This window comes from Rhinolophus sinicus, linkage group LG17 (assembly GCF_036562045.2).
Source record: "Rhinolophus sinicus isolate RSC01 linkage group LG17, ASM3656204v1, whole genome shotgun sequence".
Taxonomy (NCBI): Eukaryota; Metazoa; Chordata; class Mammalia; order Chiroptera; family Rhinolophidae; genus Rhinolophus; species Rhinolophus sinicus.
Genome location: NC_133766.1, coordinates 14,800,464 through 14,816,499, shown reverse-complemented (window position 1 = coordinate 14,816,499; position 16,036 = coordinate 14,800,464). Strand labels below are relative to the sequence as shown.

The 16,036-nt window shown below is 35.2% G+C and overlaps 1 protein-coding gene across 1 annotated transcript in view; it reads right to left on the bottom strand.

Moving 5' to 3' along the window:
• Nucleotides 1-16,036, bottom strand: part of PLA2G4A (phospholipase A2 group IVA) — a 137,076-nt gene that overhangs the window by 58,863 nt on the left and 62,177 nt on the right. Inside the window, exons 6-7 of the mRNA XM_019738116.2 lie at nt 8,383-8,420; nt 5,185-5,326 (exon numbers count right to left, since the gene is read on the bottom strand). Coding sequence (XP_019593675.2) covers nt 5,185-5,326; nt 8,383-8,420 — 180 coding nt within the window. The remainder of the gene's footprint in view (nt 1-5,184; nt 5,327-8,382; nt 8,421-16,036) is intronic.

The following is a 16,036-nucleotide window of genomic DNA, read 5'->3' as shown; positions in this document are numbered from 1 at the left end:
TATCCCAGTCCTCGTCACACTTATATTCTAATGGAGAAAACAGACTTGAAATGAATAATTTATACAAGTATTTTAAATATAACTGTGCTAAGTGCTGAGAAGATAAAGTGCATATTTATGCCGTAAGAGAATATAACTGAAAGAACTAACTTGGACTTGGGAGGAGTTGATGAGGGAGAGATTCTCAGAAGGAGTGATTTATGCACTGATTACTGGATGGAAGGGTGTTAGTTATCCGAAAAGCAGGTGGGGTAGAGAGAGGGGTGGCCCAGGGGAAGCATTCTGCAGTGAGAAGAAACAATGTACGCAAGAGCGTCCATTGGGAAAGGGTTCCGTGGAGACATGGAACTAATGGGGGGGGGGGGAGTGAATTAGGGATGAGATGGGAAAAAATGAAGCTGGAGAGATGCTGTGAGGTCAATCCTAAGAGCAGTGGAAGGATTTTAAGCTTGGGTTTGACAGAATCAGATTTGTGTTTTTAAAAGGCTACTCTGAATTCAGTATGAACAGAAAGTGGGGAGAGGACAGGCATAGTAAAACTACAGAGAAGAGAGAGGGTTTTATGTTCAGGTTTAGACAAGCTGAGTTTGAGACGTGAGGAATACAAGTGACAAAACCAAGGAGGTGTATAGATATCCTGGTCTGAAGCTCAGAAGAGAGGTTCTAAGTTGTTGATAAACCTGTGAAACTCCTCAGCACACAGACGTTGAGTGACATCATGGAGGGATTGAAAATTCTTAAGAAGCACGCAGAATGAGGAGAAAGGGAACCTAGGACTGAGTCTTGAAGAACTGTTATATTTACATAACTTGCAGAGGAAAATGATCTGGTAAAGGGACCCAACGAGGCATAATGAAAACAAAAAATAGGTAGTGAGTGAAGGGTGGAGAACGTTTCCAAAAGCAGGGAGAAGTGTGTCATTTGCAGCTGCAGGGTTGGGTAAGACAGGGCCAGAAAAAGACCCTGTGCATTTCTCAGTACTGGTGACCAGCGGATCCGCAGCAGTAGAGAAACAAGAGCAGGAGCCTGAGCAAAGTAAGGAAGTCGAATGAGATTATGTAGAAACTTTTGAAGAAGTTAGTCTGTGAAAGTAAGGGGAGAAGTAGAACAGAAAGGAGAAGGGAATGTGCAATCCGGACATTTTATTGCTGTTGTGGCTCCTTGTTTTCTCTTTCTATGGGAGTTTAAAACGAGTTCATATGTTTATAGGGAAAAATCGTACAGAGTTAGAGGCAGGCAATATAGGTGTCAGTGGCCCTGGGAGGACCGGACAACTGATACACTGAGGGTCCCAACTGGGGTTTGCAACCCATATCTGACGTGGATCCGCACTTGAAATAAAAGGGGCTCTTTCCTCCCCTGCACTGAGAGGGAAGTGGCAAAGGATAAGCATCAGATACGGAGTATGTCAATCCCATTGACAAGACCGGAAGGATTTGTCAACTGATGACTTTCCATTTCTCTTTAGTTAGGAACAAAGTCTATCAGTTGTGAGGGGAGTGGAGAGTGGATGAGCAGCGGGGAGTGAAGGAAATAATTGCTGCAAATAACCAGAACGCAACTAGGCAGGGAAACACTGAGATTATAAAACAAGGTCTCCCAAATGAAGACGATGACCAGGAAGGAACAGAGGTGTCTGTTTCCTACTGTTCCCTCCGGCAAACTCATTCCTCAAGGCGTGGCCACGCTTCCACTCTGGGAAGACAGTCTTTTCAAGGGGAGAAAGTTTTTATCAACCCTCTTAAGGCCCCTGGCTGGGTCTGAAAAATAAACTGACAAAGAGAGAGAAACAGGAGAACAGCCTACAAATGGATGTAATATTACGTTTCACACAACACGGGAGCCCTCGTAAGGAAATGAAGACCTGAAGAGACAGGTAGACCTGAGTATTTGCACGAGTATGCTAGGTTTGATGAGGAGTGAGCAGTCGTGTAAAAATACAGGTCAGAAAGCATGAGGTAAGCATAGGAAACTGGAGGAAATTTAGCAAGGCGTGTTGGTTCGTATTCATTAGGGTATCCCTTTGTCTTTGGAAATAAGAATTCTCCTTTCTTCTGGGTATAGAGAGGGCACCTGGGACAGGTCTCATGACCTGTGTCAGGGGAGACAGGTGGGGAAAGGTCAGAGAGACCTTTCTGCTTCTGCTGCTTCCTCAAGCACCTTTCAATGAAAGTAGTCAATATTACAGAATCGTACACTTGAAACCTATATGATTTTATTAACCATTATCACCCCAATAAATGTAATTTAAAATTAAAAATAATATATTTAGTATGCCAAGGTGACATATCTTGGTTTGGTGTGTCCTGGACACTGTCATGCTATCACCGTCACCTCTGCTACAGAGAGAAAGAGTGGGTCACCCTGTTGCAAGCTCTTACACCCTTCCATTCGCACCTCCACTTAAAAGAATGTAACACATCACTGTTTTATCTGCTTAAAAGTCTTTCTCCCCAATTAAGCTTTAACCTCACCAAGGAAAGTGAGTGTTCAGTATTAACCACCTCAGTTTTATTCATCTCCAGTTCCTAGTGCAGAGTCTCAACAAATGACAAATGGCAGAAATGAAAAAAAGAAAAGAAAAAGCAAAAAACAAACTTGAAACATCATTTTTCCGTTCCAAGGGTATAACAATACCAAACAAGGCTGGGGACAAAAGCAGGCTGTAGCATTGCTGCTGAAAATTTTAATATAGCTAAAAAACAAAAACAAAAAAATTTCCCAGGGAGCTAGAAACTTCTGAGTAATATGCAGAGAAGGAAGTGTTCTCAAGGGCTAATTAATCTGTGAACATAATCAACCACAAGTGCTGCTAGGGACCTATGTGGTGACAGCAAGACACAGGATTGAAGAGAAGTCTGTCTTTTTTTTTAAATAGAAACTTAAATGGAAGTTTTGCTTCTCCTCCTAGCTTCCTATTAGCAAAAATTCTCCAAAAGCAACATCTGATCTTAGAGTCTGCTCCCCTAACAACAGCCATTCCAGCCCCAGAGATCGCCTTTCCACCCCTATGCCCACCTGAAAACACATTTGGATACCTGCAATCACATATGGGACGGGGTGTCCATCTGGCTACCTTACTCAGAATTTATGCCTCATTTCCCATTGTATTTTGCACTTAATTTATAATAATCTTGAATCCTGAGTCTGTGGGTATATATGGGAGTGTGTGTGAGTGAGTGTGTGTGTGTGTGTGTATGTACTTTTCACTTATGCATTTAATAAAAATATTATCTTTCTAAAATTATATTATGTTCATTTAGAATATTCAACTAACAGAAAAGCTCAAAGAAATAATTTAAAAATTACTTGAGGGCCGGCCTGGTGGCTCAGGCAGTTAGAGCTCTATGCTCCTAACTCTGAAGGCTGCCGGTTCAATTCCCACATGGGCCAGTGGGCTCTCAACCACAAGGTTGCCAGTTCAATTCCTCGAGTCCCGCAAGGGATGGTGGGCTCCGCCCCCTGCAACTAAGATTGAACACGGCACCTTGAGCTGAGCTGCCTCCTGGATGGCTCAGTTGGTTGTAGTGCATCCTCTCAACCACAAGGTTGTCTGGTTCGACTCCCACAAGGGATGGTGGACTGTGCACCCTGCAACTAGCAACGGCAACTGGATTTGGAGCTGAGCTGCACCCTCCACAACTAAGATTGAAAGGACAACAACTTGACTTGGGGAAAAAAAAAAAAAGTCCTGGAAGTACACACGGCTCCCCCCCAGAAAAAGTCTTGTTCCCCTCCCCAATAAAAAAAATCTTAAAAAAAAACTACTTGATATGCCACTAAGAAGGAATTTCATCATTATGATTTGATGAGTATCATTGCAGTAATTTAAAAAATTTAATTAAAGTATAATTGACATATAACATTATATGAAATATGAAATTATACAGTGTTTCCCTGAAAATAAGACCTACCCAGACAATCAGCTCTAATGTGTCTTTTGGAGCAAAAATTAATATAAGACCTGTTATTATATTATATTATATTACCCAGCCTTATGTTATGTTATGTTATGTTATATTATATTATATTATATAAGACTCGGTCTTATAGTAAAATAAGACCAGGTCTTATATTAATTTTTGCTCCAAAAGATGCATTAGAGCTGATTGACCATCTAGGTCTTATTTTCGGGGAAACACAATATTAATTTCAGGTATATAGCATAATGATTCAATATTTGTATATATTGTGAATTGATCACAACAACAAATCTAGTTAACATTCATCTCCATACACAGTTATAAAAATATTTTTCTTGTGATAAGGACTTTTAAGATCTACTCTATTGGAAATTTTCAAATATGCAATAAATATTATTAACTATAGAAACAATTTTTTGTAGATTTCAGATAGAAAGATAGATGGATGAATGGATGATTGATAGATAGATAGACAGATGACAGATAGATCAGTGAAGGGATAGTGAATGAATAAACAGCCCAAAACTGGATTATATAAAACTGGATTATATTTGTGTAATAGCTCAAAACTGGATTATATAATTCAATTGTATTTATTGAATAATAAATGCTATTTATTTTACTGGAATTTAAGGAAAGAAAAAGAACTTAAAGTACAATTTAAGGATTGTATTTTCAATATTTGTTCACAAAAATATTTTAATTTTAAGATCTCTTGATAATTAGTATTCTAAAAAACATTAAAATGTGGAGGTCATTATTTTTAGCTACTTGGTCAGTTTCAGATGATACCTTTTAACTTCCTGCTATTAAATATTAAGAATTGGGAATATTTCCTTTTATCTCCCCTATTCACATCTACCTATTTTGGTTAATTATGTTATCATTAATAAGATTTAACATTTTCTTCTTGTTCAGTAATGATAATTCCACAGTAGTTTAATCTTAGTCTATGTTAAAATGAATTCAATGATCCTTTTGTATCTGACACTAAATTTTTCCTACTAATGAAATGAAGGTCTTGTCTGTGCATAAGAAGTCTATACCTCTTTTAAAAACTATAGCTGATAAATATTTCCAAATATGGGCAGCATTTGTGATGACGTCCCTCAAAGAATTTCCACTTATGAAACACTGACCTTACATTATCTTAACAAGACGAAGACATAATGCTCAATCTCAATGTTTTCATATTTTGGGGAGAAAGTACAAACAAAATTATTATTAAATTGCAATAACATTTGAAAAATTTCCAACTCACATCACGTGTAGAACACAAGCCTTCACTGTTCTTTGGACCCAGGAGTTTCTTCATGTTTTCCTTTATGTTTTCTTTTCTCCGGTGTCTGAAAATTTTCTCCTCATCACACAGAGCCATACTAAATCGAAGGTCTGGGGATGAACTGTATACATAAAACAGACAGTCATAAGCCAAGGTCCCCAGTAGCCTTGTTATACATCATCCAGTCCCTGCAAGTCCCCACTAGCTACCCTGATATATGCTCACTGCTTCCTTCAAGCCATTCCCTAGGAGGGAACCTGAAACAAGAGTATAACATGATAGCTGTCTTAAAGCTGCATGTTCCAAGCCATGTTTTCAGAAAACAAGGAATATGAGATGTTTTAGGAAAAACAAACAAGCAAACAAACAGTAGTGATAGTTGATCATTACAAGCAATATTTTAATTACTACTTCCCAAAGGACAAATACAGATAACTCACACAGATCAATGATTAACAATTTATAGAAGAATAGTTAATAAAATAGGATAAATAATTAATTTCACCAGCAAATTTTTAAAATACAGTTATTAGCAAATTAATCATGTTAAAATATATTTTAAATATCTATTTAGAGTGCTGGAACAGGGAAAATAACATTCATACATGCATTTTGGAAATATAAATTTGCAAAACACTTTTGAAAATGAGCACCAAAAGTAATTTAAATGTGCATTTCCATTGCTCTAGTAATTCTATTTCTGGTTATCTACCTTAAGGGAAGTAACTGTAAATTTTGAAAAGATCATTTAACTGTACCATCATACAATAAGGAAATGGTCATTAAATTATAGTATATCAAATCATTGGATTACACAGTTATTAAATTTGATTATTAAGAAGATTATGTAAGAAAGGGAGAAAGAATAAGAGTGAATTAGCATTTTTAAAGTCAAGTCTTTGGGTAAACTCTTTCATTATTATTATTTATAATAATACATTAAGTTGCGTATCTTCTAACCAGTTTAAGAAATAAAAACCTCACCTGCACAGTTGTCTCTGTGTGTCCCCTTCAATTTATTTTCTTTTCTGCTCCTCAGAGATGACTACTACCTTACATTTGCTCTTTATTATTTCAATTTATTTTTTTTTTTATAATTTTACAGCATATATTTATGCCCCTACAAACATATAGGGTCATTTTGCAGGTTTACAATTTCTGTATAAATGCTATCAACTACATGTATCCTGCAATTGTTTTTTCCATTGACCATTTTGTTTTTGAGATGCATCTCTGTTTATATAAATCAAACTGATTCAGACATTTTTACTATTGTGGAGTATTTTCAATATATGAACACAGCATAATTTGTTTATCCATGAACACTGAGGTTGCTTCCAGCTTATTTTCAACTATTACAAAGAATACCACCATAAGCACAGTATGTATGTAGAAGAGTTTCCTTTAATACATGCTCTTTAGAAAGAACGTCTCATAAATTATCACAATAGATATGCTTGTAAAATATTCTTTTCTTATTTTACAAATGAGTAACAAAGTGATTAGAGATCATTCAATCATTAACATAATTAGCAAATAATAGATTTAAATTCAGAACTTCTCATTCTGGGACTCCCATTTCCCATAATTACTATCCTGATCATTATCTTACATTAACCACAAGAAGCATGATTTTTACAGAATCTACAAACAGCAATGAACATAGATCTTTAAAAGATCGCAATACAAAAATATCTGGAAGAAAAATTTTAAATGCTGAATAATTTCATCAATATGGTAACAGAAGTGTGTTTCATTTATTTCTCATGTATTATCTTTGACCAGCTAATTTTCTTTTTTTTTCACTTATTTTGGGTATAATGGAAGACATTCCATGGAAAATTGGATTTTGCTTTTAAATAAAACATTCTCATTATAGAGTAAAGATATAAGTTAGCATATAAAAATAGAGTTTGATTAAGGGTCATTATAAATATATAGTAAATTGCTTCTGGACATTTGTGTATTACCGTGTTTTCCCTAAAATAAGACCGGGTTTTATATTAATTGTTGCTCAAAAAGACGCATTTTTCAGGGGATGTCATGCTGAAAAATCATACTAGGGCTTATTTTCTGGTTAGGTCTTATTTTTGGGGCTATACGACATTTAGTGACTTTTTTTTCTACAGTTTTTGATAACTTTTTTTTTTTTACTGTTGTTAAAGACCATTTCTTTTACACAATATGGTCCTAATTACATCAGTGAAGACCATTTCCCATGAAAACAAATAACATTATTTTCATAGTTAAATAACAAAAATATTTCTAACTTCATGCCAAAGTAAACCACTTTCAGGAAGAGACAACATAATGCAAAATAATGCAACATAGTAATTTGGACTGTCCTTTGATTCTTCCTGACATATATTGAGGGACTGTGGTTATTTATGCCAATAATTTACTAAGTTGAATCAACATGCCCTAGAGATCAACATAAGAGAAAGAAATGTCAAAACCCAATGTCAAATCACAAGATAAGAGAATGTGACACTAATTTATGTGGCATTTGTGTAAATAAAATATGAGCTAGTAATTTTGGTAAAACCCACTTCAACAGGGAAATTCAGAGACACAGAGGTTGAGGGAGGTGGGATCTACTGAACTCTGCATTAGATCAGTGATCAGGCCTGACTCCCCTAAAATTCACCATTTGAAAATAAATCAATGATTTTCCACCTTTCATTTCTGGAGGCCACTTTGAAAGAACAAGAGCCTTCATGGAACTGTACCATTTGTAGTCCTGCTATCCACTATGAACAAAATCAGTCTAAATTTTCAGTTTTTCGGCTTTATAGTTTCCTGTCTAAGTTCACTTTCATGTTTTCAAATATTTATCTAAAATAGCAGTAGAAAATAGGCTTAAATAACCCTAGTCATTTATGGTTTGTATCTATGGGAATAAATACAAAACGGGGGTGGGAGGGCTTTCTAAAAGGCCTTATGCTGACATCTATTATTTAACCAGCAAACTACAGGAAAATTAAGCATAGAATATTAGATTTATTTTTTAATGTTATAGTTAGGAGAGAGCTAAAGAAAAACAAAATGCATTTAATACATTTTTATATTCAAAGCTGATAGAATTATTTCATATATTAAAAGTATAATCTTTAACAATTAAAATAAGTCAGTGGAACACTCACAATATTTTCCATACACTGAAATAAATGCACTTACCAAACCTCCAGGGACATTTCCAGAATCATTTCAGTGACCTAAAACAGACAGATTAGACAGATTAGGTCAGAAAGGAATGCGTGTTGTATATAATGCAAACAAAATCAAAATAAGTTTTGAGTTCCAGATTATAGTCAACCTAAAAAAAAACCCTAAAAATAAAAGTAACATAGGTCCATGAAGACCTTAAATTACAGGTGTATTTCCATAATTTTTTTGCTATTTATTATGATATGATTACTTAATACATCACTTTAGCACATATTAGAATTGTGTCCGCATGGTTGTCTTCTCCTTTCCCTGAAATGAAGTAGTTCAGTTCCACAATTATTAGTCACAAAACAAAAATTGCCTGAGATCTAAAACCTATAAAGATGTGTGTCTATTATTCAGTAGCTGTCCCTGGGCCTCACTATCAGAGGCTAAACTGTCTGGGAGGTTAAAGAAAGCCTGGGTGAAAATTCAAACGTGTGCATCTGTGACGTGTGTGGGCTGTAGTAATTGGAGACAGAACACCTATCCAAGGTGGGCAGTGGGACCCAGGGACCAGTCAACTGTGATCAACTCAAGAAACATCTGCAAATGTGATGTGGGGCTCAGGTTTTTATTGTTTCCACACTATCTGAGCCAACCAAACTTATGAGAGGACCTCATTCTGCCAACGGGCCAATTCTGGGTTAATAGAAAAGAGAGTGACTAATATTCACAAAGCAGAAGGGATATTAAAAGGTGTCTTTCCAAGACATGACTCTGCTGTATAGAAAGAACTTCTCTAATATATGGTGACGGAAAGAGAACTGACTCTGGGTGGTGAACACACAATGTGAGACATAGATAATGTATTATAGAATTGTGCACCTGAAATCTGTGTAACTTTACTAGCAATTATCGCCCCAATAAACTTTAATTTAAAGAGAAAAAAAAAGAAAAGGAAGGAAGAACTTCTCAATACTCTCCCTGTCATTAATAATGAATAACGTAACTGTAGGTTGTTAATGAGAACCAAACGAGAAAATGTTTTGAAGGTCACTGCACAATTGTAAGATGGTGCTATTGTTTTTATTATATCAGTTACTATAAGAATATAGTTACAGTGAACCTGTTCAAAATACCTTCAAATATTATAGAACAGAACTAGGAAATGCCTCTTAAAACCTGGAGAGGATATTTTTAGAACCAACATAAAATGCTATAGATAATTGGTTTTGTTTTCTTTTTGGTTTCAGGAAATGGAAAAAAACAAACCAGAAGGAGCTTTTCAAAAGGTTAAAATAAGTTCATGGATAATTCTCAGCACTGAATTTTACGAGTAAGAAAAAGGTATTGAAATCATCTGTACAAAAATTTGCCTCTCCCATTAAACTCTAAACTCTCTCTTAAATAGGTGTCTATTGCTACCGTGTTTTCCAGAAAATAAGACCTAGCTGGACAATCAGCTCTAATGCATCTTTTGGAGCAAAAATTAATATAAGACCCAGTATTATTATATTATATTATATTATATTATATTATATTATATTATATTATATTATGTTATTATATTATATTATACCTGGTCTTACATAAGACCCGGTCTTATAGTAAAATAAGACCGGGTCTTATATTAATTTTTGCTCCAAAAGACGCATTAGAGCTGATTGTCCGGCTAGGTCTTATTTTGGGGGAAACACGGTAGTTCATTGCATAGTATCTAGCATAAAACGTATCATCAATAAATATTTGTTAAGCAAATGTGTACGTGTATGTGAGAGGGAGCACATCAGGCAATCTTTCCTTATCAAGAACATCTCATTTCTACTTGAGATAAAATCATGGGCTAGTCCAACCCAGACAGAATTTCTCATGTATGGAATTCTATGACCCTTCATTCATCAAAACAGCATATAAATATTACTTTGAACTTAATAAATAATCAAGAGTCACAGTACAAATGGTATTTATTTATTTTTTAATATGCCCAGATGAATCATATTTCAGTTATAAGTCAAAAAAGTGATTGGCTTCTGAGCAATTAATGTAATTGCTATCTATTCTAGATAGCCCACATCCCAGAGTACGTTATGTCTAATCCCCATTTCCAAATTTCAAATGGAGTCTTTCCCAAAGAGGGCTTGGGAAAAAATTTTATATTGAATGAGATTACTTTGGATATTTAGTAAGAAAAACAAGACATGGGTAAAACATAGTCCTTTTTTATGTTTGTTTTTCAAAAAAACACAGGAAAGCTGATATTAAAATAAGACTAAATTTACTATTTTTATCTCCAGATAGCAGAAGCACCATGGCAAAATGGAAATAAATAAAAAGAAAAAAAAAAGAAAAAGAAAAAAAACCAATATTACAACCCAATGTGGATTTTTCTAATAAGTGGAAAGATTCAAAGCTGGAATGGGCTTCCTATTCTAGTGTGCCACTTCACACCAGTGTTCAGGAGAAAGCTTACTTCCCAACTGGCAGGTCCCTAAGGCATTTATGTATTAAATTCTTCAATGCCTGAATATGTCTAATATCTACTTATCCTGACAACTTAATAAATAAAAGCAAAATCAGCCGTGCTACGTTTCCAGTCATATTTGTCTTTTCCATAAGAATATCCCTTCTACATCCATCCACAACATTTGTGGACTATTCATAGTCCTAGACAGACTGATAAGACTCTAAATGAAGGCAGGGTGAGAAAAGAGAAGACACGGGATTTTTTTCTGCCATTTGGAGCATTGCAGAATGTGTGGCCAAGGTTCTGGTCACGTGGGTTGGTATCTGCACGTCTACCCGTTGCCCAAGTGGATCGTCCACAATCAAGAGGAAATTGTAAACTCGCGCATGTGATGTGTGTAGATTCAGACACGTGTTCATACATGCTATGACGAGTCATATTCACAATCTCTCCGCACCTTTTACCTGGAACATGTCATTCAGATAAAATAGCCACAAAAATATGTACTTCCTGTGAGACATTAAACAATTATTGTAAACTCCGACCCACACACTGTAAAAAGCATCTTCTGCAGGAAGTCTTCCTGGTTGCGTTATCAAGGCAGTAAGAAGAAAAGGTGATTAAATCACGGGGGAGCTCCCTAACCCATAATACTTAGTTAGAAACCAGAGCGAATGAAGAGAATTACACCTCTTCTGGGAATTATAAATGTAGAAATCAGGCTGTACTCATTGTATATTCTTTTGGGAAACAACAGTCTCTTCGTTGAATTGCACAGTGGAAAGCAATTTTAGATGCTTACAATGGGAGGTGTTTATTTGGGGGACAGGGAGAAGTAGAGGAGAGAAACTATATATATATATATAAAAAAAGAGCCATTTCAGACTTTAAAATAACTTAAAAAGTATCTAACCTACTAATTCGTTTGCAAACTTTCTAGGGTCATTTTGAAATAATAGAGATAAAGCAACAAGCATAATGCCTGGTATTAAGGAGGTCCTTTAAAATTATTATTACAAAATAAATTTTAATTAAAAAAAGATGCACGCAGTCAAGCAATTTTAAAACTTGAGAATCTATACTATTATTAAAGAGCTCTTCAAATATCCCATGCTTTCTCTTACTAATATACTCCGGTATTTACAACCTTTACATTCAATACAACATCACTTTGAATTCTGATCCCTCCTAAGTCCATTTAGTATTTTTATTTTTTATTTTTTTGGTAGAAATAAAGAGCAACTAATCATCCTGTTGACTCAATAATCACTTACATCTTTCAAGAGAATTATATAATAGTTTCTGCTTTATCTGTATTTACCTGACCTGTGCAAGATAAAAACTAAAATTATATTTAAAAAAAGGGTCATTTTTACTAAGAATCCCATTTCCGCACACTATAACTCCATCTTATGAAAATGGAACCAGATGTGGATCTAACAAGGAGGCAATTCAAGTACAGACAGAAATGACGACCCCATCAATGCAAGCTACGTCACACTGAAATACATTTCGCACGTTTAAAATTGAATGAGACACTGCTAAAATCATTTGTTAAATATATGCTTTTCTCCTTTTTGATAACAGTAAAAACTAACATTTATTTAGTATCTATTATTGAGATATTATTGACATATAATGTTATATTAATTGCAGGTATATAACATAATGATTTGATATTTGCATATATTGCAAAATGATCACCATAGTTAAGTCTAGTTAACATAGATGATTCTTTAATAAAATAAAACTAGCATTTACTACCAGGAATCATCTAATCCATCAACCAAGAATTCAGAATAATTGTGCCCCCCAAAATATCCGAGACAGTATTAAAAGATATGAAAGATTAAAAAGATTTCCCCTACAGTCATGTCCATTGTATCTCAGAGTTCTCCTCCTTACACTTAATGATGATCTCTCTTTCCTTAATTTAAGGTCCCTTTTCCTTAGGTGGACATTAGAAATTCTGAAAGAGCTGTGTAATCAGATTTCCTAGAGCACTACCACCAAACCAAAATGCTCTTGTACTCCAAAGGGAATCTCTCAGACTCTCTACTTCTTCTCCTTTTTAAGCTTCATTTACTTTTATTACACCTGTCTGAGCACTTCTCAGGTTTTCTGTATTTCCCAAAAGTGCATTATCTATTCATTCAAAAATGACTCAAGTGCCTGGGTGTGTGTCAGGTGCGTATGCAACGGTAAACAAACTGAAGGTGTTCTACTCCCTGAAGGAATTTAGCTCAAGTAGAGGACCCTAAAGGCACGAGTGCATTCTAAAATGCCCTATAATTTAAAACTCACAAGTTGCACAAGTGTCAGAAAAGACCCACTTAAGTTTCCATTGCTAGTATCTCCAAATAAAAATGCAGTCTCTCTTTAAGCCAGGAATTGTTTGACCTGTGTTTGAATTCTGCTCTGCATTCGTCTGATGGCATTCACATCTTAGCCAAAGATCTCCTAAATTTCTCACAAAATTACACCATTCTCTTGTTTTCCCTCCAAACCCTGCTTTGTCTCATTCACTGAGGTAAATTGTAGTTTTTGTCTTCACACATACTAGTTTTCCAATGAAATTATCCTAACACTATCATAACATCCTGAATTCACATTTTTTTAAGCTTTGCCACTGTGTCTTCTCTGGAACTACCTCATTCATTTTCAAGTGGCAATCATGAACAAGTAATAATCAAAGAAAGCAACCAGCCAAAATTAGATACCACAGAAGCCATAAGAGTTGGCTATTTTTAAACAATACCACTAACTTCTAAGTAAAGATGGCAAATTAAAACACTGTAGTGGAAACCTACGGTTACCTTCCTCCAAGTATTGTCCAAAACAAATTTCATCCAGAAAATAAAGAAGTATAATATGTCTCTGTCCTACTTCAAAACCTTAACATTTTCATGGTTCTCTTGAAGTAGACTACTTTGTCTACACGAAACAAACTAAATTCTGAAAATACTATAGCTTTCTATTTTAAAAGAGGATACTGTAACCCAAAGCCACATTTGATATATTCAGTAATGGGTGACTAAAGCATTTTTGAACTGTTTTGAAACAAATGATTACTAAATTTATAGGCCCTGCCTATATGTAAGTTGATTTTGGTGAGTGAGTTCAAGTAAATAAGTAAGTTTAATAGTCATTTGTCGGTTTCCTGAAGCACATGACAAGTAGTTAAATATGGCCAGTTACAATTATGAGATTATCTATCTAATATTTATTTAGTGCTTACTGGGCACTGTTCTTAAACTTTCCATGTAGTAACTCATGTGGCCATAACCACAAAGGTTATATATATATATAAAAATATATATATTATATATTTATATATATAATATATATATATATTATTTATATATACATATACATATATATGTATATATATAATATATATATATATTATATATATATATATAAAATGCTTTCTAAACTTATGACTCCAACAAATACAACCTAACTCGATTTTATACATGCTAGCTGGAAAGTAAAAACGGTGAAGCCAGCCCTAAAATTGCTATTCTCCTCAAAAAAAAAAAAAAAAAAACGGTATAAAATTGGGTTGAGTAATAAATCATAGTCTCAGGAAGAGCTGGATCCACTGTAAGTTTCTGCTTTCCAACTTCAGCTGATCCCTACTGCCACTAAGAAAATCGTTCCATTCACTCTTAGTGACATATTAGCACTGTTGCTACACTTATTTTCTCAAGTCACCCATTACTCACTCCTCAGACTCACCGCTTTCCACAGAAATAGTCTGCTAAAGCTGCGTCAACTTTTTTGTTTTCAATATGAAACATTCCCTGTATTGTTTTACCCACTAACTTTTTGCTTACTAACATGTCTGAGGAAAAAGCCCAATGCTGTTTACTCTAAATTCCCCATTACTTGGACCAAAACCTTTCATGAATCATGGTTGTCAGTAAGATAACATCCAAATTCCAACATGTTGAATTTGAGCTCTGCTATGGTCTGATCGCAATGTACCTGTTCTTCCTTCAGGCATGAATGCTCTGCTCCTGTCGCACTGGTCTAGACACTGTTTCCTGAACACACTACCCTGTCTAGTCCCATGACTGTAAGCAAAGGCCCAGGCTGTTCTCTTCACCCGAATGGCCTTCCAACCCCGTTAGTGATCCAACCACAGCCTTCCTTTAAGGCTGAGCCTAAGCCATTGCTATTCATTGTAACCCACAATGGTCCTCTGCCCGCATCCTCTTTGGCCTCTCTGCCCTCATCTCTTACCATTCTCCTTACAATTCTTTATGTTCCGCCCATACACTACTCTTCACTGCTACTGAACATGCCAGGCACACTTTTCCTTCAGGACCTGTCTAACCTTCTGCCCTCAGACATCATTAGAAATGGTCTTCTTAGCCATAGCTTTTAAACTGAACTTGCAGCCCCCTTCACACACACATACTCGTATATATACCCTCCTCTCTTCCTTCCCTGGTTTATTTAGCACGTATCGCTATTACTATCTAACACAAGTATTTTTTACTTATTTATCTTGCTTCTTGTCTATCTTACTAAGCAGAACAAAAGTTCCATGAAGGCAGGAATTCTGGTTTGTTTGTCCATAGCTCAATAGGCAGTGCCTACAGACTGTCTGCTACACAGTAGGTACTCAATAGTTATTTATGAGATGAATGAATGAATAAATGAATGCATAATTCCTCTTTATAACTCTCATTGCACATATTATTTACACTGTTTATTTGGCATTTAAAATTATAATGTGTAAATACTGAACTCTAGTTAATAGGCTGAAGTGTTTAGGGGTGAAGCATACTGTTGTCTGCAATTTGTTTTTAAATGCATCCCAAAAGTAAGATGGTTTGATGGATGGATGGATAGATAGAGAAATATGTGGCAAAGCAAATATGGTACAATGTTAACTGTAGAATCTAGGTAGCAGTTATATGGATATTCAATGCACACATTTTTCAGCATAGTATATGCTCAAACATCGTTATAATTAAATTTGGTGGAAATATAAATGTTTTAGACTCCCTTTCCTGACTATATAAACTTTAGTTGTCCACCAACTGTTCTCTATTGCATCCCTCTATTTCATTTTCTCCACAGTATTTATCACTGGCTGATGTGTTGGTTATCCTTTTGCTTTCTGTTGCCTATTTGTCTTCTCCATTAAAAAGTAAGCTCCCAGAGAATGAAGATATCTATCATGTCCCCAGCTACTTGCCCATC